The sequence below is a fragment of the Capra hircus genome (assembly GCF_001704415.2).
Source record: "Capra hircus breed San Clemente chromosome X unlocalized genomic scaffold, ASM170441v1, whole genome shotgun sequence".
Taxonomy (NCBI): Eukaryota; Metazoa; Chordata; class Mammalia; order Artiodactyla; family Bovidae; genus Capra; species Capra hircus.
In genome coordinates this window covers 40,329,452-40,354,453 of record NW_017189517.1, presented here as the reverse complement: position 1 = coordinate 40,354,453, position 25,002 = coordinate 40,329,452, and the positions used below count along the sequence as shown (strand labels likewise).

Below are 25,002 nucleotides of genomic sequence, written 5' to 3'. Positions count from 1 at the left end.
ATAATCAAACCAAAGGGACAGGCTCCCTTACCAAGTTAGTTATCATGGAAGGACTCCTAAGGTTTTTCACAAGAACTTTGCCCACGGAAGTTATTAGGTGCTCTACCAAATTCAAAAAGCCAATTTAATAGAGACTAGAATATAGAGCTTCTCCAGTGGCTCAGATGGTAAAGAATCCACCTGCAATGCAGGAGGCTTGGATTTGATCCCTAAGTCTAGAAGATCCCCTGGAGAAGGAAATGGCAACACACTCCAATATTCTTGCCTGGAGAATTCCATGGATAGAGGAGCCTGGAGGGCTATAGTCCAAGGGGTCGCAAAGAGTCAGACGTGACTGAGAGACTAATACTTTCACTTTTTTTTTTAAAATATGGTCAGGATTTCATAATCCACATGATACTTTTACATTTGTAATACACTTAGAACGTTCAAACATTCCAACATGAAAACATTCTTATGTGATCATCTCAAGTAATTTGTGAAGTAGGCTAGAGAAGGAGAGGGTGGCATAGAGGTACCTGAGGTTAAAGGGCCAGTAAATGCCAAGAGCCAACTCATTGGAAAAGACCCCGATACTGGGAAAGATTGAGGGCAGGAGGAGAAGGGGGTGACAGAGGATGAGATGGTTGGATAGGATCATCAAATTGATGGACATGAGTTAGAGCAAGCTCTGGGAGATGGTGAAGAACAGGGAAGGCTGGCATACTGTGGTCCATGGGGTTGCAGAGTTGGACACGACTTAAGAGACTAACAACAGCAGAATAGCAAGGCTAAGGCTTGAACCTACACCACTGATTCCTGGCCTTTTAGCTCTATAGCTCAAACACTGCTTATTATCGTTAAGTCCTGGTGTCAAGCTAATGGATAGGGCTCTCTGTAGTGATAACAAGAATTTTAAAACATTTGGGACTCGAAGAAAGGATTTAGTTACTATGGTCATTCTCTTCCATTCCCTTTCTTTCCTTTCTCCTAGGATGCATGTCTTCTGAGATGGCATTTGGATGGGTGGGTGGGATATTTGAAACAGAGAAGTATGAAGCGAATTGAAAGGTCATTGTTTACTTGAGATGGAACAAAAGCTTAGTTTAGCTCCTTGGTTACAACAAGAATAAGCATCACAGTTTCTTTAGAGAATTATTAAAGATGTTCAAACCAGAGAAAGTGCCATGTCTATGGCACTTTAGGATTTGTCAAAACCCAATAAGCAAAGCAATGCTTCTGCTGAAATGGGAAAATAACATTTTTTTTGGTTCTACAGAACATTGCTTTATGTTAAATGTTATTTATAATAGGATTTGAGAAATGTACCTTCTTGTCTGACTGCTGCATGGCTGATTACCATAGAGCTTGGAGAGAAAATTATCAGAGATGAGTTTTTCTTGACTCCTGATTTTGTGCTGTGGGCATGAGGAGCTCTCTGTTCAGGAGGAGCTCTCTGTTCAGAAGGAAGCTGTAAAGGAGTTTTTCACCAAAGGGGCAGGGGCAGTCTGTGACTTAACATCACTTTACTTCCAGGAAAGGTAAACCTGGGATAGCCCCACAGCAAGCTGGAGGCTGATGGCTTGCTATATCCTGGGTTGTGGATTAGTGAGGCAGAGCTGCTGATGGCTGAGTGCCTGCACGCACCTCCATCCCCTGAGAGGGGAACACCAGCAGAGCTCTCCGGGCCATGCCATGGAGGCTTTGTCTCCTAGCTGAGATGCTGGGGGCTCCTTCTCCAGCCAACCACAGAGATAGGTTGGCCTGCCATTCCAAAGGGCTGTCTTCTTTTATTCTTTTGTAGCACAACGACCCATTGCAGCCATCAGCAGTCTCCCTACTAGTTCCTCTTTGGGGATCCCCACATCTTTGAAGATCTCCTAGGCTTGAAGATCCGCATGTCTCTGGATGCCTTTTTCCAGGTCAACACTGCTGGTGCAGAGATGCTGTATCGGACTGTGGGCGAGCTGAGGGGAGTGAACTCTAACACCATCCTCCTCGACGTCTGCTGTGGAACTGGTGGCAGCCCAGGGCAGAATCTGCATGCAGCTTATCTCCCTAACACCATCCACCCTGCACCCAGGGCCCTTGCAGACTGGGAGGTTGTAGTAGTGGTGTAGGCATAAGCTCACTGGTCTCATACCCTAAAATACCCTCCTCTTATTCTCTCCTACTTCTTCAGGTGTGATCGGCCTCTCTAGCCCAGTATGCCTCCTAGGTCCTTGGGATTGAGTTGGTGGAGCAGGCAGCAGAGGATGCCAGGTGGACAGCAGCCTTACCTTCTGCTTACCTTCTGGGGAGAAATTTAAGAGTTGTTGTTGTTCCTCTGCCATGGGAAAGAGCATGCGCTGTATCCACGACTGTGGGGAGGAAGGGAAAGTATTCTGGAATGGTCAGAGTTGGATCCTGATGGTTTTCCAAAAGAGGTCCCAATAACTAATCCCCCCCCTTTTTTTTTAATTGAAGTATAGTTGATTTATGTGATGTGAGTGAAAGTCGCTCAGTTGAGTCCGACTCTTTGTGACCCCATGTGCTGCAGCCCACCAGGCTCCTCTGTCCATGGAATTCTCCAGGCAAGAATACTGGAGTGGGTTGCCATTTCCTTCTGTAATAGTTGATTTATAGTGTTGTGTTAGTTTCAGGTGTACAGCAAAATGATTCATATATATATATATATTCTTTTTCAGATTACTTTCCCTTATAAGTTATTATGAAATATTGAGTGTAGTTCCCTGTCCTAAACAATAGGTCCTTGTTGGTTACCTAGTTTATATATATAGTAGTATGTATCTGTTAATTTATCCCTCCTGAATTTATCCCAAATTCCTAATTTATCCCTCCTGAATCATTCTTTTTTTCTATCCAGAAAAAGCCTAAAGAAAGGAATAAGCCTAGTTGATAGAAAGGGAACTTGGCAAAGCTTTAATATAAAAAAGCCTTCTTGACATTAGACTTACGAGGCATCATAACATAATACAGTCAGTTTCAAATTATTTTTAGGAATAAGATCTTTTCTTTGAACAAAATCTTCTGCCAAATGCAACATAGAAAAAAGATTTTCTCTCCCCCTCTACCTCACCTCCAGACAGTTCCTGAGGCTCTGTGTGAAAGCCTCCAATATAGCAGAAAGAGCACTTGAGTTATAGTCAAGGTTCTCTTCTTGGTATAGGTCCTTAAGTACTGTGTGAGTTGCTGAGCTATAAAATAATACATCTAGTCTCTCAAGGTGAAAGTCTCACTGAGATACTGCAAGGGAAGTGCATTGGAAAAAATGAAGCAGGTCCAAAGCATTTCTTTCATTGTTAGGCAGAAATATGCTAGATCCAATGGGAAGATCCTTGGCTTCTGCATGTTTCCATAAAGCTGAAGCTCCCCACCCCCAACTGCTGGGCTTGTTCTCTTTTTTTTTTTTTTCGTTTATTTATTTTTATCTGAAGGATAATTGCCTTACAGTATTGTGTTGGTTTCTACCAAACATCAGCATGAATCAGCCACAGGTTTGCCCATGTCGCCACCCACTTGAACATCCCTCTCACCTCCCTCCCTGTCCCACCCCTCTAGGTTGTTACCAAGCCCTGGTTATGGCATGTGGGCCTCTCTTTTGCAGACATCACCAACTGTGAATTCCACCCTGGTCAAGCAGAGACGATTTTGCCACAGCTACTAAAGTCAAAGGAAGATGGGCAGTTGATTGTTGCTGTGGTGAACCCAGCCTGGGCGGGACTGTGTAAGGATGACTAGCTTTCCTGCTACAGAGCAAGTTAGGCGTTTCCATGATGTCCACCAGCTTTGGTTCCTCACATCTACACCTTGGTAAGGCTGCTCTTAGTAGGCTGGCTCTGAACCTGCTTCTCCTCTTTATTCCTAACTGGTCCTGTGTGCTCACCAGTTGGGAGTTTGTGATAACCTGGACCATGATAGTTTAATTATATTAATAGCAACCTGTTTCCTCCTTCAGACTACCAGGTAGTTCAAGCCAATTGCAACTGTGGGGCCATCCACACTCTAGTTTTTGCTTCCTGCAAGCCCCATGGTGAAATCACAAGGAACATCATTGAGTGAGTCTTGACTTCATTTTCAGATTATCTTTTCCTGATGATCCTTATTGTTATGTTTATTGTGCAGAATTTGGAAAGCATAGAGAAGTGAAAAGAAATTTAAAAGTCATTATTCTATCATCAGGCATTAGTTATGGGGCCAGATCTTGGATGAGGCAAGTAAAGCAACCCACATTGAGTATAAAATTTAAGAGGATACTCCAAATCTTAGTAATCAAGATACATTAAAAAATTATTTATGTATTTATTTATTTTTGGCTGCACTGGGTCTTTGTTGCTATGCAGGGGCCTTCTCTTAAGACAGAGCATGGGGCTCTAGGTATGAGGGCTCAGCAATTGTGGCGCACAGGCCCAAGTGCCTTGAGGCATGTGGAATCTTCCTGGACAAGGGATCGAACTGTTGTTCCCGTCATTGGCAGACAGATTCTTAACCACTGGACCACCAGGGAAATCCTCAAGAACATTTTTAATGCAATATTTTTTAAAAAATTAAAATTAGTCCAAAATAGCTGTGAACAAAATACGAAGTTTTTTACTAAGTGAAATTCATTCCTGTACTTGCTAAACCATGCCTTATTCATCTTACTCTAGTCCTGGCCCTACTTCCAATAAAACTTTATTTATAATAGCAGGCAGCCAGTCTGCAGGTCATAACTTTACAATTTGAAGATATCATTTGTCTTGAGTACTGAGTCTGGGGCACCGTTTTGCATTTTGCACCCACAGTGAATGCCTCCTGCCTTATTCCCAGTTCTGACCCTGGTCAATTATTTTGATCTTTGAAATGTTCTTTTCTTGTAATCTCTTTCTCTCTTTTTACATAAGTAACATAACTTCTTTGTAATATTCAAACGATATAGGTAGGCATAAAGTACAAATGAGGGAATTCCTTTGCAGTCCAGTGATTAGGACTCTGTGCTCTCACTGTCAAGGGCCCGGCTTCAGTCCCTGGTTGGAGAACTAAGATCCCACAAGCTGTATGGTGTGGCATAAATAGATAGGCAGACAGATAGATAAATTAAAGATGATATACCTAGATGAAAGTATGAATTAAAAGGAAATAAATTGAGCTTTCAGGTTAGTGAGCTAGAAAAGAACAGTGACTCTAAGAAGAACTGAAGGAAGAAATCACTAACATTTTAAAATTCCAGAAAGAAAGAACTGCAAAACAAAAAAACCTATAGACTTCATCAAATAAGCCAGAAGGTATTACTGGAAGAAGAAAATGAAATAGATAGGTAAACCTAATCAAGAATATAGTCTTAAATGAGAAAAAGAGTATAACTATAGGTATGAAGACATTTTTAAAGTTTTAAAGAAATACTTTGTATAGCTCCGTCCTAATACTTTGAAAACCTAGGTGAAATGGAAGATTTTCAAGAAGAATGCAAATGGCTAATATGAATTCTAGAAGCTATAGTAAACTTTAACATACCAGTACCCACAAGAAAAAATTAAGAAAGTAGTTAAAGAGCTTCTTCTACCCAAAATAAAGTCATGAAGCCCATATATTTTCACAGTCTTATTTCCTTCTCTTTTCTTGAATACTCTTCCAGTTGTCCTTTATTTTCATTATACAGTTTAAAAATGTTTATGTATATGTTTATGAAGATGGGACCTCAAATCACTGAGGAACAAATGAACTACTTAATAGATTAGGTGGTGGTTGACAACTGGGAAGCCCAGGCAAAAAGAAAAATGATTGGATCCATATCTCATGCTGCAGACCAGGATAAACTATGGAAGAGTTGAAGATTTAAGTGTAAAAGGAAGAAATCATAAATATACCCTAGGAAATCAGAAAATTTTAAAAAATAATCTTCAAATGTAGAAACCCTAACTATGAAAATTCAGAAGACATATAATAAAAGGTTAAGTGTGGCTACATAAAACATAATTTCGTTTCTTACACAATACACAAAAATGATTTCAAAATGGATTTAAAGAACTAAATATAAGAGCCTGAAACATGGGAGTACATCTCTTTGACCTTGGGTTAGGCGAAGCCTTCTTAGAAATAACATCAAAGACCTAAGGAACAGCTACAAGAATGTGTGTGTGTGTGTGTGTGTGTGTGTGTGTGTGTGTGTGTGTGTGTGTGTGTAATTGAACATCATCAAAGGTAAAAAAAAAAAACTTTTTGTGCTGCAAATGATACCATCAACAAAGTGAAAAGAACCCACAGAATATCAAAATAGGAGAAAATATTTGAAAAACCATTTACCTCATAAGGGACTGGTATCCAGAAGCCAGGCACAGAAGGTCACATGGTATATGATTTCATTTATAGGAAATGTCCAGACTAGGCAGATCTCTAGAGACAGAAAGTAGATTTGTTGCCTAGGCCTTAGAGTCGGAGAAGGCAATGGCACCCCGCTCCAGTACTCTTCCCTGGAAAATCCCATGGACACAGGATCCTGGTATGCTGCAGTCCATGGGGTCGCTAGGAGTTGGACATGACTGAGTGACTTCACTTTGATTTTTCACTTTCATGCATTGGAGAAGGAAATGGCAACCCACTCCAGTGTTCTTGCCTGAAGAATCCCAGGGACGGGGGAGCCTGGTGGGCTGCTGTCTAAGGGGTCGCACAGAGTCAGACACGACTGAAGCGACTTAGCAGCAGCAGCAGCAGCAGGCCTTAGAGTGGGGCTTCCCTGGTGGCTCAGCAGTAAAGAATCTGTCTGCTAATGCAGGAGACTCGGGTTCAATCCCTTGGTTGGGAAGATCCCCTAGAGAAGGAAATGGCAGCCCACTCCAGTATTCTTGCCTGGGAAGTCCTGTGGAGAGAGGAGCCTGGTGGGCTACAGTTCATGGGGTTCCAAAGAGTCAGACACGCTTAGTGACTGAACAACAACAGGGCAGAGGATCGGGGGTTTGAGGAGAAATGGGGGTGACTGCTAAGGAGTTAATGAAAATATTTCAAAATTGATTGTTGTTATAGATGCATAACCCTGTGACTATACCAAAAACCACTGAACTGAGTAAATGATTGTGCTTTATGGTATCTGAATTATATTGCAATAAGACAGTTTTAAAAAATCAGTAACTTGCTTGATAAAAAGCATCAAAAGCAAAGAGAGGAGAAAACATACAAACTGGAAAAAATTTGCAGTTCTATCACAAAGGCTTTTTTCCTTAATTTATAATGAACTCCTGGAAAGAGATAAGAAAAAACACAATAGCCTAAAAGGAAAATGAATGCACGATATAAAAAGAAAACATAAATGTGTTTACGACCCATGAGAGGAAATTCAGTCTCTTCCATTACAGCGAAAATGCAAATTAAAACTACCCTGAGATACCATTTTATATCTTAGATTGGCAATTTCATAAATTTGATAATATACTGTTGGCAATACTGTGGGGAAGCACAAATCCTAAAAATTTACCAGTCAGAGTGTAAATTAGTACTATCTCTATGGAGGGAAATTTAGCAATATGGATTAAGATTATAAATGTATATATACCCTTTGACACAGTAATTCCATTCCTGAGGCTTTGTCCTACAAATATACTGACATACGTTGATTGATTGATTGCAATATTGTAACAGCAAATGATGAAATAGCCAAAAAGCCCCATCAGTGAGGAACTAAGTTAAATTAAATATGCTACATCCCATATAATGGAATACCATTTTTTCCTAACTTCCTAGCCCTAGGTAACCACTAATCTACTTTGTCTTTATGGACTTGCCTATCCTGCACAATTCATACAAGTGAAGTTCTTTGCAAATGTGGTCCTTTGTATCTGACTTCTTTCTCTTAGCATGATATTTGTAAGGCTCATCTGTGTTGTAGCATGTAGCAGTACTTCATTCCTTTTTATGGCTGCATAATATTCCATTCTATAGCTATACCACATTTTATTTATTCACTCGTGAGTTGATGGGCACTTAGGTTGTTTCCTTATTTGGCTATTATGAGTAGTATTGCTATGAATATTCATGTGCAAATTTTTGTGAGAACGTATGTTTTCGTTTCTCTTGGGAAGATACCTAGTAGTGGAATTGCTGGGTCATATGATACCTATTTTAACCTTTTGTGGAACTGCCAGGCTATTTCCAAAGCAGCTAGCCCATCTTATATTCCCACCAGCAGTATGTGAATGTCTCACTTTCTCTACATCCTTGTCAATTCTACTGTCTGTGTTTTTTATTATATACATCCCAGTGGGTGAGAAGTGGTATTTCCTTGTGGTTTTGATTGCATTTCCCCATGGTTAATGATGTTAACCATGCATTTTCCTGTGGTTAATGGTGTTCAGCATTTTTTCAAGTTTGTTGGCCATTTGTATATATTCTTTGGAGACCTGTTCATTTAGATGTTTTGCCCATTTATCAGTTGGATCATCTTTTTATTATTGAGTTTTAATAATTCTTTTAAAATTATAGATACAAGTTCCTTATCAGATACATGATTTGCAAAAATTCTCTACTATTGTGTGGGTTGTCTGTTTACTTTCTTTGAAGCACAAGATTATTTAATTATGATGATGTCCAGTCTGGTTTTTCTTTTCTTTTTTTTTTTTTTAGTTTTTTATTTTTTAAATTTTAAAATCTTTAATTCTTACATGCGTTCCCAAGCATGAACCCCCCTCCCACCTCCCTCCCCATAACATCTCTCTGGGTTATCCCCATGCACCAGCCCCAAGCATGCTGTATCCTGCGTCAGACATAGACTGGCGATTCAATTCTTACATGATAGTATACATGTTAGAATGCCATTCTCCCAAATCATCCCACCCTCTCCTTCTCCCTCTGAGTCCAAAAGTCCATTATACACATCTGTGTCTCTTTCCCTGTCTTGCATACAGGGTCGTCATTGCCATCTTCCTAAATTCCATATATATGTGTTAGTATACTGTATTGGTGTTTTTCTTTCTGGCTTACTTCACTCTGTATAATTGGCTCCAGTTTCATCCATCTCATCAGAACTGATTCAAATGAATTCTTTTTAACGGCTGAGTAATACTCCATTGTGTATATGTACCACAGCTTTCTTATCCATTCATCTGCTGATGGACATCTAGGTTGTTTCCATGTCCTGGCTATTATAAACAGTGCTGCGATGAACATTGGGGTACATGTGTCTCTTTCAATTCTGGTTTCCTCGGTGTGTATGCCCAGCAATGGGATTGCTGGGTCATAAGGTAGTTCTATTTGCAATTTTTTAAGGAATCTCCACACTGTTCTCCATAGTGGCTGTACTAGTTTGCATTCCCACCAACAGTGTAGGAGGGTTCCCTTTTCTCCACACCCTCTCCAGCATTTATTGCTTGCAGATTTTTGGATCGCAGCCATTCTGACTGGTGTGAAGTGGTACCTCATTGTGGTTTTGATTTGCATTTCTCTAATAATGAGTGATGTTGAGCATCTTTTCATGTGTTTGTTAGCCATCCGTATGTCTTCTTTGGAGAAATGTCTATTTAGTTCTTTGGCCCATTGTTTGATTGGGTCATTTATTTTTCTGGAATTGAGCTGCATAAGTTGCTTGTATATTTTTGAGATTAGTTGTTTGTCAGTTGCTTTCTTTTGTGGCTTCTGATTTTGGTTATAAGGTATGTTACTACATGGAAATAGCAAGGTATTCATAATATCTTTGTAAAAAAGGGCAAAAGATGAACAGAATATTGATTTATATTTGCTGTATATGCATAGAGAGATTGGTAAGTTTTATAACAAACTGATAATTGAAAAAAATTAAAATGAAAAGGACTTCCCTGCATTCTAGTGGTTAAGAGTCTGCATTTCCACAGCAAGAGGCACAGATTTGATCCCTGGTCAGAGGACTAAGATTCCAAATGTCATGCCACATGGCTGGAGGGGGAAAAAAAAGAAACTGATAATAGTAGTTACCTACTGTGGAGGAAAACTACAGGGATGGGAGTCAGAGGTAGGGAGAAACTTCATTATATATCTTTACATGTTGTTTCACTTTTGAATAAAATGAAAATATTTTGCAAAACAATAGATTAAAAATGCAATGATTTAGAGTAAGCCTAGGATTCTGCTAATGGTCAGACTGAGTAAAACGAGCAACTTGGTGTCAAAAAGGCAAGAAAATTTTATTTTGAAAAGATGGTATGTGCACGTGGTAGAAAAATTAAAACAATATAAAAAAAAGTGCTTGTGCATGCAGTTAATGAATCTTTTTTATTTCTAGCTCCTAGTGCTTCAGATGTCACTACTCTTATTAGTTTCTTGTGTAGCCTACCAGAGATATTCTGTGTGTGTGTGTGCATGTGTGTGTGTACACATCCTTCTTTATCTCTTTTTGAAACAAGTAGAAACAGACTATAAACACTGTTCTAAAGGACCTAGAGATTATCATATTAAGTGAAGTAAGTCATACAGAGAAGGACAAATATCATATGATATCCCTTACTTCAGTCAGTTCAATTGCTCAGTCGTGTCTAACTCTTTGCAACCCTATGGACTGTAGCACGCTAGGCTTTCCTGTCCATCACCAACTCCTGGAGCTTGCTCAAACTCATATCCATTGAGTTGGTGATGCCATCCAGCCATCTCATCCTCTGTTGTCCCCTTCTCCTCCTGCCTTCAATCTTTCCCAGCATCAGGGTCTTTCCCAATGAGTCAGTTCTTCACATCAGGTGCCCAAAGTATTGGAATTTCAGCTTCAGCATCAGTCCTTCCAATGAATATTCATGACTGATTTCCTTTAGGAGTGACTGGCTTGATCTCTTTGCAGCCCAAGGGACTCTCACGAGTCTTCTCTATCACCACAGTTCAAAAGCATCAATTCTTCAGTGCTCAGCTTTCTTTGTAGTCCAACTCTCACATCCATACATGACTACTGGAAAAACCGTAGCTTTGACTAGACGGACCTTTCTTGGCAAGGTAATATCTCTGCTTTTCAATATGCTGTCTAGGTTGGTCATGGCTTTTCTTCCAAGGAGCAAGTGTCTTTTAATTTCATGGCTGCAGTCACCATCTGCAGTGATTTTGGAGCCCAAGAAAAAAATCTGTCACTGTTTCCATTGTTTTTCCATCTATTTGCCATGAAATGATGGGACTAGATTCCATGATCTTAGTTTTTTGAATGTTGAGTTTTAAGCCAACTCTTTCACTCTCCTCTTTCACTTTCATCAAGAGGCTCTTTAGTTCTTCACTTTCTGCCAAAAGGGTGGTATCATCTGCATATCTGAGGTTATTGATATTTCTCCCAGCAGTCTTGATTCCAGCTTGTGCTTCATCCAGCCCAGCATTTCGCATGATGTACTCTGCATATAAGTTAAATAAGCAGAGTGACAATACACAGCCTTGACATACTCTTTTCCCAATTTGGAACTAGTTCATTGTTCCATGTCCAGTTCTAACTGTTGCTTCTTGACCTGCGTACAGGTTTCTCAGGAGGCTGGTCAGGTGGTCTGGTATTCTCATCTGTTGAAGAATTTTCCATAGTTTGTTGTGATCTACACAGTCAAACTGTGGGGCTTCCCTTATGGCTCAGCTGGTATAGAATCTGCCTGTAATATGGGAGACCTGGGTTTGATCCCTGGATTGGGAAGGTCTGCTGGAGAAGGGAAAGGCTACCCACTCCAGTATTCTGGCTTAGAGAATTCCATGGACTGTTTTGTTTATGGGGTTGCAAAGAGTCGGACACGACTGAGTGACTTTCACACTCACACAGTCAAAAGCTTTGGCGTAAATCGATGAAGCAGAAGTAGATGTTTTTCTGGAATTCTCTTGGTTTTTCAGAGAAGGCGATGGCACCCAACTCCAGTACTCTTGCCTGGAAAATCCCATGGACAGAGGAGCCTGGTAGGCTGCTGTCCATGGGGTCGCGAAGAGTCGGACACGACTGAGCGACTTCCCTTTCACTTTTGACTTTCATGCATTGGAGAAGGAAATGGCACCCCACTCCAGTGTTCTTGCCTGGAGAATCCCAGGGACGGGGGAGCCTGGTGGGCTGCCGTCTATGGGGTCACACAGAGTCGGACACGACTGAAGTGACTTAGCAGCAGCAGCAGCTCTTGCTTTTTCTATGATCCAACGAAATCACTTATATGCGTAATCTAAAAAGGTGATATAAACAAACTTATTTGCAAAACAGAAATAGACTCACAAACATAGAAAACAAAATTATAGTTACCAAAAGGGTTAGCAGTGGTTAGTGGGGAGATAAATTAGGAATTTGGAATTAACATATATACACTACTATATATAAAATGGGTCTTCTCAAGTGAAACTAGTGGTAAGGAACTTTCTTACCCATGCAGGAAATGAAAGAGACGTGGGTTCAATCCCTGGGTCGAGAAGATCCCCTGGAGGAGGGAATGGCAATACCCTCCAGTATTCTTGCCTGAAGAATCCCACGGACAGAGGGGCCTGGCAAGCTACAGTCCATGGGGTCCCAGAGAGTCAGATGAAACTGAAGTGACTTAGCACACAGCATACACATATGTAAAATAGGTAAACAGCAAGGACCTACTGTATAGCACAGGGAACCATATTCATTATCTTGCAATAGCCAATAATGGAAAAGAATTTAAAAAGGAATATATATATTGTATATAATATATATGTATAACTGAATCACTTTGGTGTACACCTGAAACTAACACAATATTATAAATTAGCTATATTTCAATTAAAAAAAAATTAAAAACCACTGTTCTGCACCATGCTTGCCACTCAACAAGAGACTTTGGAGATTGTTCTACAATGATATAGAATCTATATCAGTACTTATAGGTCTACTTGATTTTTTAGTAGAGGCTATATAGTTTTAACTTCCATAAATATGTCATTTAACTTGTCTGTTGCTAATTAATTTTAAGGTTGTTTCTACTTTATTGTTATCATAATGTTAGTGAATGTCCTTGTACATATATCTTTGTGTATTTGTGCAATGACTGTATATATGTGATGAATAAGTGTATGTGATGATATATATATATTTGAGATAAATTCCTAATAGGGAATTTCTGGGTTAAAGGATATATACTGTTAACATTTTCATGTATTTTCTAATAGAGCTCTAGAATCAACTTATCAAAAATATTTTGGGGCTTGTGATTGGAAGTACACTGAAGTAATTAATTCATTTAAGGAGAATTGAAATTTTTACAGTATTTTTTTCTGTTCAGATATGTGACCTGTCTCTTAAATTACTGTAGGCTTATGTGATTCTTGATTTTTTTCCAATATAGGTCTTTTTTCTTAAGATTAATATAAGATACTGTAAAGTTTTTCATGCTATTATGAAAGGGACCATTTTCATGATATTTGCTAAGTAATTATTGGTGGCTCAGATGGTAAAACGTCTGCCTACAATGCGGGAGACCCGGGTTCAGTCCCTGGGTCGGGAAGATCTCCTGGAGAAGGAAATGGCAACCCACTCCAGTATTCTTGCCTGGAAAATCCCATGGATGGAGGAGCCTGATAGGCTACAATCCACGGGGTCTCAAAGAGTCCGGACACGACTGAGCGACTATCACTATCACTATCACTATTGGAGATTTTGGGTCAAGCTACCTATTCTTTGCTTTGCTTTATACATTTTCCAGTTGATTCTCTTGCATATTCTTGGTAGCTGGTCATAAAAACAGTTTTGTCTCTTTCCTTCAAATACTTTTTTTTCCCTCATTATATTGGATAGAAGATGTTCCCATGTAGGAATGATGGTGCATATCTTGTCTTGTTCCTTATTTCAATAGGGCAGTGCTTGAAACTACTGAGTGTTAGCCAGGGAAACCAGAACTCTTCTTCTTTGTTGGTTTGAGTGTAAATTAGTACAACATTTACAGTTTTAGTTGATTGATTGATTTTGGCTGTGCTGAGTCTTCATTGCTGTGTAGGCTTTCTCTAGTTGCAGCAAGTAGGGGTTACTCTCTATTTGTGGTGCGTGGGCTTCTCATTGTGATGGCTTCTCTTGTTGCAGAGCACAAGGCTCTAGGGTGCAGGCTTCTGTAGTTGCCTTGTGTAGGCTCGGTAGTTGTGGCACGTGGGCTTAGTTGCTTCAGAGCCTGTGAAATTTTCCTAGACCAGGGATCGAATCCATGTCTCCTGCATTGACAGGCAGATTCTTAACCACTGGACCACCAGGGAAGTCTAATATAACATTTTTAAACAACTGTTTAGTCATACATATCTTAGGGCCTTAAAAACATACAGACTCTTCAACTGAGCAGTTCTACTATATAACTAACAATGTATGCAAAAATTTTACTGTCAGAGTGTTGATGAAGAGACTTTTTGAAATAGCAAAAGGTTAGAAACAACTTATATTTCCAGTGGTAAGGAATTAGATAAATAAGCTACATTACATTTATTTAATGAAGTACCATATAGCCAATAAATAAGAGATAACTACATATAATATAGTAGAAAGATGCTCATGATATATTATTACTTGAAGAAATTGTTGTAAAGCAATATGTATAATATGTACAGTGTGATTCCACTTTAAGACACCAATTTAAATGTACGTACTTGGGAAGATACATCCTAAAAAGTTAGCAGCAGTTATTCTTCACTGACTGGTGAGCTTATAGGTGAATTTTTGTTCTAAATTTTCAATAGAGTAAGTCAGTAATATATGTTAATTACCTAGTGGTTGCAGATTATACAGAAATATGTGATGCTCCATTTACCATTGAACCCCTACTTTGTGTTACACACCAAGAACTCAGAGATGAATAATAAGCAGTTTTGGCCTCATTTCTACCCTTAAAAAGATTATATACTCCCGTGAGGAAGATGGTTACAAAAAAACAAACCCAGGTAGTTGCATTAAATATGATAAGTGCTATTATAGAGAGAAACATGGGGCTGTGGGAACACAGAGCGAGGGCTTAAATTATAAGGAACTGGATTCCTGTAGTTTCTCCTTGGTTTATTAAACTGGTACTAGGATTGGTTTCTACAGGTTGTGCTGTCCCCCAAACTCCACTAAGAAGTTCCTCGGCAAGCCTTTCATCCCGAGACAAGCTGTGCCCATGGATCTGTTCTCCCGCAGCCCTCACTGCGAACTGGTGCTTCTATTCACTCGATAAGCAGCCTCTTACAAGCCTGTCGGCTCTTTGTTAAGGCTGAAGTGTCAGTAACTTCCAGGTTTGGCATATTGTGACACCACAGACCCTGAAAACATTACTGAGGAAACCAATCTTTGGATCTTGAGCAGGAAGAATAAGTGGGCCTCCTTCCCGAGGCAGATTTATAACCTTAGCTTTCAGGTTAACTGGCTCTCATGCATATTTGCCTGGTTGTGACCATTCTTTGGATGTGGATCTGGACTATTCCTTCCTTTTGCTGTCAGCCTGTCATGGCTCCCTTGATCCCAGTTTATAGCCTGTCTCCTCCGTCTGGTTCTGCCTGTGGTGGGGTGATAATTGAGCTTTTCTCTGTATGTGGTCATAATTTCACATTGACTCAGGTATCTCTATTTACCCAGAGATTTTACTACATGTGTTCTGCATTCATGAGGTAGCTGTGGATTAGAATTAGAAACAAGTCTAGCTTTTTAAAAAAGCAGAGTAAGCTATGAATTGATCCCAGAGTGGCTGTGTGATCTCAGTAGAGCTTCATTCCTTTGGGTTTTTTAGGCTAGAACAGCCTTTAAAAGTGTGGTTACCCTTAAGAGCAATACCCCCAGTTACCTCTCACCTATGGAAGGAGAAGTGATTGTAGTAGAGACCCTATGGGAAAGGAGAGCTTCAGAGAAGAAACTGAATACGTATAATTGTGCTGTGTAGTTTGGAGGCAGAAAGTTCCAGAATCCCCTAATGATCCAGTATATACTATAACAAACTGTATATTGAAACTGACATTCTCTAGTCATGATTTCTTCTACTCTGGAGTTGTTCTTGGATATGTGCCCAACAATTTTTAAAAAGTTTTTAATTGAAGTGTAATTGCTTTACAGAATTTTGTGGTTTTCTGTCATACATCAACAAGAATCAGCCATAGGTATACCCATGTTCCCTCCCTCCAAGACCTCCCTCCCATCTCCCTCCCTATCCTACCCTTCAGCCTGTTAGAGCCCCTGTTTGAGTTCCCCGAGTCATACAGCAAACTCCCATTGGCTATCTATTTTACATATGGTATTGTAAATTTCTATGTTACTTTCTCCATACATCTCCCCTTCTTCCTCCTCTCCTCCCACCATGTCCTTAGATCTGTTCTCTATGTCTGTTTCTCCATTGCTGCCCTAAGAATAAATTCATCAGTGCTATTGCTTTAGATTCCATATATATGTGTCAGTATACAGTATTTATATTTCTCTTTCTGACTTACTTCACTCTGTATAATAGGCTCTAGGTTCATCCACCTCATTGGAGCTGGTTCAAATGCGTTCCTTCTTATGGCTGAGTAGTATTCCATTGTATATATGTACCACTGCTTCTTTATCCATTCATCTGCTAGGTTGCTTCCATGTTCTAGCTATTGGAGATAGTGCTGTAGTGAACACTGGGATACATGTGTCTTTTTCAATTTTGGTTTCCTCAGGGTATATGCCTCAGAGTGGGATTGCTGGTCATATGGTGGTTTTATTTCTAGCTTTTTAAGGAATCTCCATACTGTCTTCCATAGTGGCTGTATCAATTTACATTCCCACCAGAAATACAAGAGTGTTCCCTTTTCCACACACCCTCTCTAGCATTTATTGTTTGTAGACTTTTTGGTGGTGGCCATTCTGACTGATGTGAGGTGGTATCTCATTGTGGTTTTGATTTGCATTTCTCTGATACTGAGTGATGTTGAGCATCTTTTCATGTGCTTGTTAGCCATCTGTAGGTCTTCTTAGAAGAAATGTCTTTTCATGTCCCTTTCCCACTTTTTGATTGGGTTGTTTGCTTTTCTGGCATTGAGTTGTATGAGCTGCTTGTATATTTTGGAAACTAATCCTTTGTCAGTTGTTTCATTTGCTATTATTTTCTCCCATTCTAAGGGTTATGTTTTCACCTTGTTTGTAGTTTCCTTTGCTCTGCAAAAGCTTTTAAGTTTAATTAGGTCCCATTTGTTTATTTTTGTTTTTATTCTCATTACTCTAGGAGGCAGGTCATAGAAGATTTTGCTTTGATTTCTGTCATCGAGTGTTCTGCCTATGTTCTCCTCTAAGAGTTTAATAGTTTCTGGTCTTACATTTAGGTCTTTAATCCATTTTGAGTTTTTCTTTGTGTATGGTGTTAGGGAGTGATCTAATTTCATTCTTTTACATGTAGCTGTCCAGCTTTCCCAGCACCACTTATTGAAGAGGCTGTCTTTGCCACATTGTATATTCTTACCTCCTTTGTCAAAAATCATGTACTCATAGGTGTATGAGTTTATCTCTGGGCTTTCTATCTTGTTCCTTTGGTCTGTATTTCTGTTTTTGTGCCAGTACCATACTGTCTTAATGACTGTAGCCTTGTGGTATAACCTGAAGTCCAGCTCCATTCTTCTTTCTCAAGACTGCTTTGGCTATTCGGGGTCTTTGGAGTTTCCATATGAACTGTGAAATTTTTTGTTCTAGTTCTGTGAAAAATGCCATTGGTAATTTGATAGGATTCACATTGAATTTGTAGATTGCATTTGGTAGTATAGTCATTTTCACAATATTGTTTCTTCCTACCCAGGAACATGGAATATTTCTCCATCTGTTTATGTCATTTTTTATTTCTTTGATCAGTGTCTTATAGTTTTCCATATACAAGTCTTTTGTCTCCTTAAGTAGATTTATTCCTAGATATTTAATTCTTTTTGTTGCAATGGTGAGTGGGATTGATTCCTTAATTTCTCTTTCTGATTTTTCATTGTTAGTATATAGGAGTGCAAGTGATTTCTGTGTATTAACCTTGTATCCCGTGACTTTGCTGTATTCACTGATTAGCTCTAGTAATTTGCTGATAGTTTCTTTTGTGTTTTCTATGTATAGTATCATGTCATCTACAAATGGTGAGTTTTACTTCATCTTTTCCAATCTGGATTCCCTTTATTTATTTTTCTTCTCTAATTGCCATAGCTAGAATTTCCAAAACTATGTTGACTAATAGTGATGAGAGTGGACACCCTGGTCTTGTCCCTGATCTTAGAGGGAATGTTTTTAGTTTTTCATCATTGAGAATAATATTTGCTGTGGGCTTTTCATGTATAGCCTTTACTATGTTGAGGTAGGTTCATTTTATGCCCATTTTTTGAAGTGTTTTTTATCGTAATGGATGCTGAATTTTGTCAAAGTCTTTTTCTGCATCTATTGAGATGATCTTATGGTTTTTATCTTTCAGTTTGTTAATATGGTGTATCACATTGATTGATTTGTGTATATGGAAGAATCCTTGTATCCCTGGAATAAACCCAACTTGATCATGATGTATGAGCTTTTTAATGTGATGTTGAATTCTGTTTGCTAGAATTTTGTTGAGGATTTTTGCATCTATGTTCATCAGTGATATTGGCCTGTAATTTTCTTTTTTCATGTTGTCTTTGCCTGGTTTTGGTATCAAGAGAATGAGTTTGGAAGTGTTCCTTTCTCTGTAATTTTTTGGAACAGTTTCAGAAAAATAGGCAAATTATGTTTTGAATCTTAGCCTAATTTAATTAAATTTAATAATTTAAAAATAGTTAAATTATGTTTTGCATCTTAAGAGCCTAAGGACATGTAACTTAGCAAGCACTTTCTGATTTACAAAGTGATATCAGGTCACCTAGTGTTTCTAATTCTTGTCGACCATAAATACCTCTAGAGAAGCCTCTTTGTCATAAAAATATGGGTTTTAAAGCTACTGTGTGAAAGGAAAAAGCGAAAGTCACTCAGTCGTGTCCGACTCTTTGCGACCCCATGGACTATACAGTCCATGGAATTCTCCAGGCCAGAATACTGGAGTGGGTAGCCTTTCCCTTCTCCAAGGGATCTTCCCAACCCAGGGATCAAACCCAGGTCTCCTGCATTGCAGTTGGATTCTTTAACAGTTGAGCCATAAGGGAAGCCCCATTGTATGAATATCCATATAAAAATATTAGAAGGAAGTAGTCTCAAATGATAAAGAGTATTGATTAATGGTGTCAAATAAGTTTTATTTCCATTTCCCTATTTCTCATTTTATGAAAATAATATATGTTTATATATTATAGATATATATTTCCATTTCCCCATTTTTATTTTATATAAATAATATTAATATATTATTTTTATAATTGAAAATTTTTAACATAAACATAAATGTAAAATGACTTATTTTCTCCTTCTTTGTTCCCTTTCTACTAAATGTAAACTGGAAGTCAGAGTTATCTTTCTCATTCTCATATTCAACTGCCTACAAGGTAGGTTCTACCTGGATATCTTCTGGGTACTCTGAACTCAAAGTATCTAATTTATGTACTTTGTATCTTTGCTCCAAACCTGTTCTTGCTTCTGTGTTTTCAATCTTGATGAATATAACAATCTACTCAGTCACTCGAGCTAGAAGCCTAGGAATTACACCTGAGTCGTTTTCCTGTGCCCTCTGCCCACATGCAGCTGGCCAGCAGGTCTCTGTCCTGCAGGTTGCATCATCTTGCAGCAGCTTATTATTGAAAGGGCCATCTTCCCAACTTGTGCTGCTGTATTCACGCTTGCCCCCATCCATTCCATTCTCTGTAGCCAGAGTGAGTTTTCTAAAATGCCATTCTCATTGTTTCTCCAGTGCTTGAAATCTGTCTGTCATGGGCTTCTTGTTTTTAAAATAAGATCCTAAATAAAATAAAGACCCTTCTTCATAGAGCCCCCAGCCCTTTCATCATCTGGGTAGCCTCATTTTTCTATATACATTGAATTCCTTTCCTTGAAAAAGACAAATTTCTTCCATTCTGGTCCCTTCTACATTCTGTTTCCTCAGCATGGAATGTGCTTTTTTCTTTTGGCTAACGTATTTTTCTGTTTTTAACTTAGCTATTCCCTGAGGAATATCTAATGAATAAATATAGGATTAGTTGTAGATGATCAGCTTAGTGCTAATTGTGTTAGTGTACATTGTGTAAGTAATATGATTTTAGAATTTGTGCTTTCATCATTTTTATAATGCAAACTTTTAAACATACAGGAAAGTTGAAAGAATAAGTATTGGGTTGGCCAAAAAGTTTGTTTGGGTCTTTCTGGAATATCTTATGAAAAAACCTGGATGAACTTTTTGGCCAAGCCTGGTACACTGTAGTCCATGGGGTTGCAAAGAGACATCACTGAGGGACTGAACTGATCTGAATACAGTGAACGGCAGTATACCCACTGCCAGGATTCAACAAATGTTAGCATTTTGCTAAGATAAGGAGCTTGCACCAGAGTGTGCATCAGTGCACCACATCCTTCACTGAGGAAGTTTCATTTCCAGAAATATGACAGACGGATTAAATACTGTGCTTAGTGACATGGTTCATTTATATCTCTGGGCTGCCTGAGTAGTACTGCTTTATATTCAGATTTCGCCAGCTGTCCCCCGAATGTCTTTTATGGTCGGTTCATATGTTGCATTTGAGTATGGTCTCTCTTTAGTGCCTTTTAATCTAAAACAGTTTGCCCACTTTTTGTTAATGGCATGGACTTTGAGACCAGGTCTGCCCCACTTATGAATCTGTCTGATTGTAGTGTGTGTGCCCAACCATCCTGGTTTGCCTAGGATTCTCCTGGTTTAACACTGACCCTACATCCTGGAGAGTCCTCAGTCCTGGGCAAACCGGGATGGTTTGTTTTCTTAAGAAAAGCTAAAGTGTTTAGCTTTCCCTTCCAGCCCCTGAATTTCCTATAAACTGGAAATTGTTGGGTTTAGAGGCTTGATTAGATCCAGTTTTTTTTTAATTTATTTTTAAATGGAGGATAATTGCTTTACAATGTTGTGTTTACAATGTTTCTGCTGTACAACAACGTGAATCAGCCATAATTATATATATATCCCCTCCCTGATGAATCTCCCTCCCCTCTTCCCATCCCACCCCTCTAGGTTGTGACAGAGTGCCAGGCTGGGCTTTCTGTGTTATATGGTAGCTTTCCCATTAACTGTTTTACACCTGACAGTGTGTATATGTCGATTCTAGTTTCTCAATTCATCCTACCCTCTCCTTCCCCTACTGTGTTCACAAGTCTGTTTTCTACTTTTGCATTGCTGTTCCTTCCCTGCAAATAGATTCATCAGTACCATTTTCCTAGATTCCATATATATGCATTAATATCTCAGCTGGTAAAGAATCTGCCTACAATGCAGGACATCCCGATTTGGTTCCTGGGTCAGGAAGATCCCCTGGAGAAGGGATAGGCTACCAACTCTAGTATTCTTGGGCTTCCCTGGAGGCTTAGACAGTAAAGAATCTGATTGCAGTGCAAGAGACCTGGGTTCGATTCCTGGGTTGGGAAGATCCCCTGGAGGAGGGCATGACAACTCACTCCAGTATTCTTGCCGGGAAAGAATCCCCATGGTCAGAGGAGATTGCCGGGCTACAGTCCATGGTGTCACAAAGAGTCGGACACAGCTGAGCAACTAAGCACAGCAGATGATATTTTTTTTCCCCTTTCTGACTTAGTTCACTCTGTATAACAGGATCTAGGTTTATCTACCTCACTAGATTCAGTTTTGATAAGAATGCTTCATAAATATTCTGCATACTTCATGTAGCATTCCATTAAGAGGTACACACTAACAATTGTCCACTCATAGCAAAGGTGGTGGTTAAGGTCATGGCCCTCAGAACTCTCCATGTAATTTTAATTTTCTCTTCCTAATTAACAATAAACCTGGAGGGTCGGACACGACTGAGCGACTTCACTTTCACTTTTCACTTTCATGCATTGGAGAAGGAAATGGCAACCCACTCCAGTGTTCTTGCCTGGAGAATCCCAGGGACGGAGGAGCCTGCTGGGCTGCCGTCTATTCGGTCGCACAGAGTCGGACACGACTGAAGTGACTTAGCAGCAGCAGCAGCAGACTGTCCTGTTCCTCAGTTACCTCTCATCTAAAAAATTCAGCATCCATCAGTTATTGTTTCCTGACTCAGTAATTTTTTCTTCTAATTTTTAAAATGTATTTTCTGATTTTGTGATTTAATTGGGGTTGCAAAATGATGATTTTCTAATTCAGTCGTCCAGTCTACATTTATTAGCTGGCATTCTTCTGTAAAAATGAGCTTTTTCTTATCCATAGGATATGACCCAAAAGGGCCAGGTAAAAGCCAGATTCTTTCCCCTCAAATACCGATTTTCAGAGCAAGTTGATATAATAGTTGCTTTCAATAGTGGAGAGGTAGATTTATTTATTTTTTTGGATATCACTTAATTCAGTGTTACTTAATGTTTTCCGTCCAGTTCTGTCAATTTCTTTGTAATGCTCAAATTTTTTCCAGTTTGGCCAATGGAAGTCCCTTTAGTCCTTTAGACATGCTTCCATGAGTCTTTGATCACTAACTTAAATTCTGACAGAAAATTCCTGGGTTTGTCATCCATTTCTCTGCCTTAGTCCTGAAATCAGCCATTTCTAAGGAGCCCTGATCCCTTTTATTAGAGAATGATATTTAGAAACCAAGATCTGGATGCTGGATGTTAAAAGCAAAATCTAATAGCACTGTATTCCAGTCTGTGAGCTACGAAACATAACTGTAATAACCAACTATCCTGATTTACTTTGAATCTGGGATTTTCAGTGCTAAAAGCAGAAGTATCCTAGGCAAACCAGACAAGTTGGTCACCCTAAATTGGTCATGTTGATTTTTATTATTATTTTTTCTTGAAGTATAGTTGATTTATAGTTCATGTAGTTAATACCTAGTAATGATTAAGGAAGAATAGTAGAAATTGGGGTTTGTGGACCAGTAGTAGCTAAAGTACCTCTAAATTCTCAGGAAATTCATCAAGGGTTTATACTAAATGATCTCTTGCAACTGTAAAATATCTAGGTCTAGGATAACAAACTTCAGTGCACATTCAGTTCAGTTCAGTTCAGTCACTCAGTCATGTCCGACTCTTTGCGACCCCATGAATCGCAGCACGCCAGGCCTCCCTGTCCATCACCAACTCCCGGAGTTCACTCAAATTCACGCCCATCGAGTCAGTGATGCCATCCAGCCATCTCATCCTCTGTCGTCCCCTTCTCCTCCTGCCCCCAATCCCTCCCAGCATCAGAGTCTTTTCCAGTGAGTCAACTCTTCGCATGAGGTGGCTAAAGTACTGGACTTTCAGCTTTAGCATCATTCCTTCCAAAGAAATCCCAGGGTTGATCTCCTTTAGAATGGACTGGTTGGATCTCCTTGCAGTCCAAGGGACTCTCAAGAGTCTTCTCCAACACCACAGTTCAAAAGCATCAATTCTTCGTTGCTCAGCCTTCTTCACAGTCCAACTCTCACATCCATACATGACCACAGGAAAAACCATAGCCTTGACTAGACGGACCTTAGTCGGCAAAGTAATGTCTCTGCTTTTGAATATGCGATCTACGTTGGTCATAACTTTTCTTCCAAGGAGTAAGCGTCTTTTAATTTCATGGCTGCAGTGCACATTAATATCACCTTTAAAGATACTGATCCCTGGACCTCAGATATTGCAGTTTAATTGGTTTGGGGGGGGACTCAGGTATCTGTATTATTAAAATGCAACCCCACCCCCGGTAATTCTCATGTGCAGCCAAGGCTGAGAACCAGTGGTCCATGTGGGGCTCTACCTTTCAAGGTGTGGTCCCTAGACCAATAGCATTGGCATCACCTAGGAGCTTGTTTGAAATGCAGACTTCGAGGTTCCACCCTAACTGGATTAGAACCTCTGAGGGTGAGACCCAGCTTTTTGTGTTTTACTGAATGTGTGTGATTCTAATGTACACTCAAGTTTGAGAACCACTGGTTTAGAATGACAGTTCGCAGCCTTGGTTGTGTCAACTGAAATAAAAACACACAACCTGTGAGCTGTGAGTTCAGTTTTATTTGGGGACTTACTGAGGGCTGTAGCCCAGGAGATAGCCTCTCAGATAGCTCTGAGGAACTGCTCTGATGAGGTAGCCGGGGAGAAGTCAGCATGTATGTGATTACGGAGGAGGGGGTATGAGCGATGAAGCACACATCCCAGTAGAAGGTTGCTGGTTGTCACGAGGAACAGATATCTCAGTTAATGATTTTAGTGCTTTTCTGGGTATGGGAAGATGCAAAAACCTGAGGACAGAAAATTTTTTCCTGAAAATATCTAACTATAAGCCTTTTTTTCCAAGAGCACAGAGTGCCTCATTCCTGACCTTTGCCCTGAATTCCTTTCGGGGTACTTTAGGTAGGAGTGGATGGTGGGCAACATTCTTCGTTTTATGGTTGCAACATTAGAATCATCTGGGGACCCTTTTTTAAAAGAATTTTAAAGCAATTTTTACTTTTAAAAGTATTTTTAATCAAGGTATGTGTTTTAATTTTTATTTTTATTGGAGTGTAGTTGGTTTACAGTGTTGTGTTAGTTTCAGGTGTAAAGTAAAGTGATTAAGTTACACACAATACACATACTATATGTAAAACAGATAATCAACAAAAACCTACTGTATAGGTAGGTATGTGTGTGTGTATATATATATATATATATATATATATACACACATATACACATATGTGAAAGTGAAAGTTGCTCAGTCATGTCTGACTCTGCGACCCCAATTACTATACAGTCCATGGAATTCTCCAGGCCAGAATACTGGAGTGCGTTGCCTTTCTCTTCTTCAGGGCATCTTCCCAACCCAGAGATCGAACCCAGGTCTCCTGAATTGCAGGCGGATTCTTTACCAGCTGAGCCACAAGTGAAGCCCATATATACATATATATATGTCTATTTTTTTTCAGAATCTTTTCCCATATAGGTTATTACAGAATATAGAGTTCCCTCTGCTATACAGTAGGTTTTTGTTGATTATCTATTTTACATATAGCATATATATATATATATATATATAGTAAATATATAGTGTGTATATGTTAATCCCAACCTCCTAATTTATCCCTCTCCCTCACCTTTCCACCCGGAGATATTTTAAAACAGATTTC

At 39.3% G+C, this 25,002-nt stretch overlaps 1 protein-coding gene across 1 annotated transcript in view; it reads left to right on the top strand.

Annotated features, from left to right (window-relative positions):
- TRMT2B (tRNA methyltransferase 2 homolog B) overlaps window positions 1-15,148 on the top strand; it is a 39,607-nt gene extending 24,459 nt beyond the window's left edge. The window contains 7 exon segments of the mRNA XM_013976140.2: window positions 1,405-1,520; window positions 1,784-1,998; window positions 2,162-2,171; window positions 2,173-2,252; window positions 3,578-3,706; window positions 3,938-4,037; window positions 14,930-15,148. Coding sequence (XP_013831594.2) covers window positions 1,405-1,520; window positions 1,784-1,998; window positions 2,162-2,171; window positions 2,173-2,252; window positions 3,578-3,706; window positions 3,938-4,037; window positions 14,930-15,056 — 777 coding nt within the window. The 3' untranslated portion in view covers window positions 15,057-15,148.
- Window positions 15,149-25,002: the final 9,854 nt, after the last annotated feature.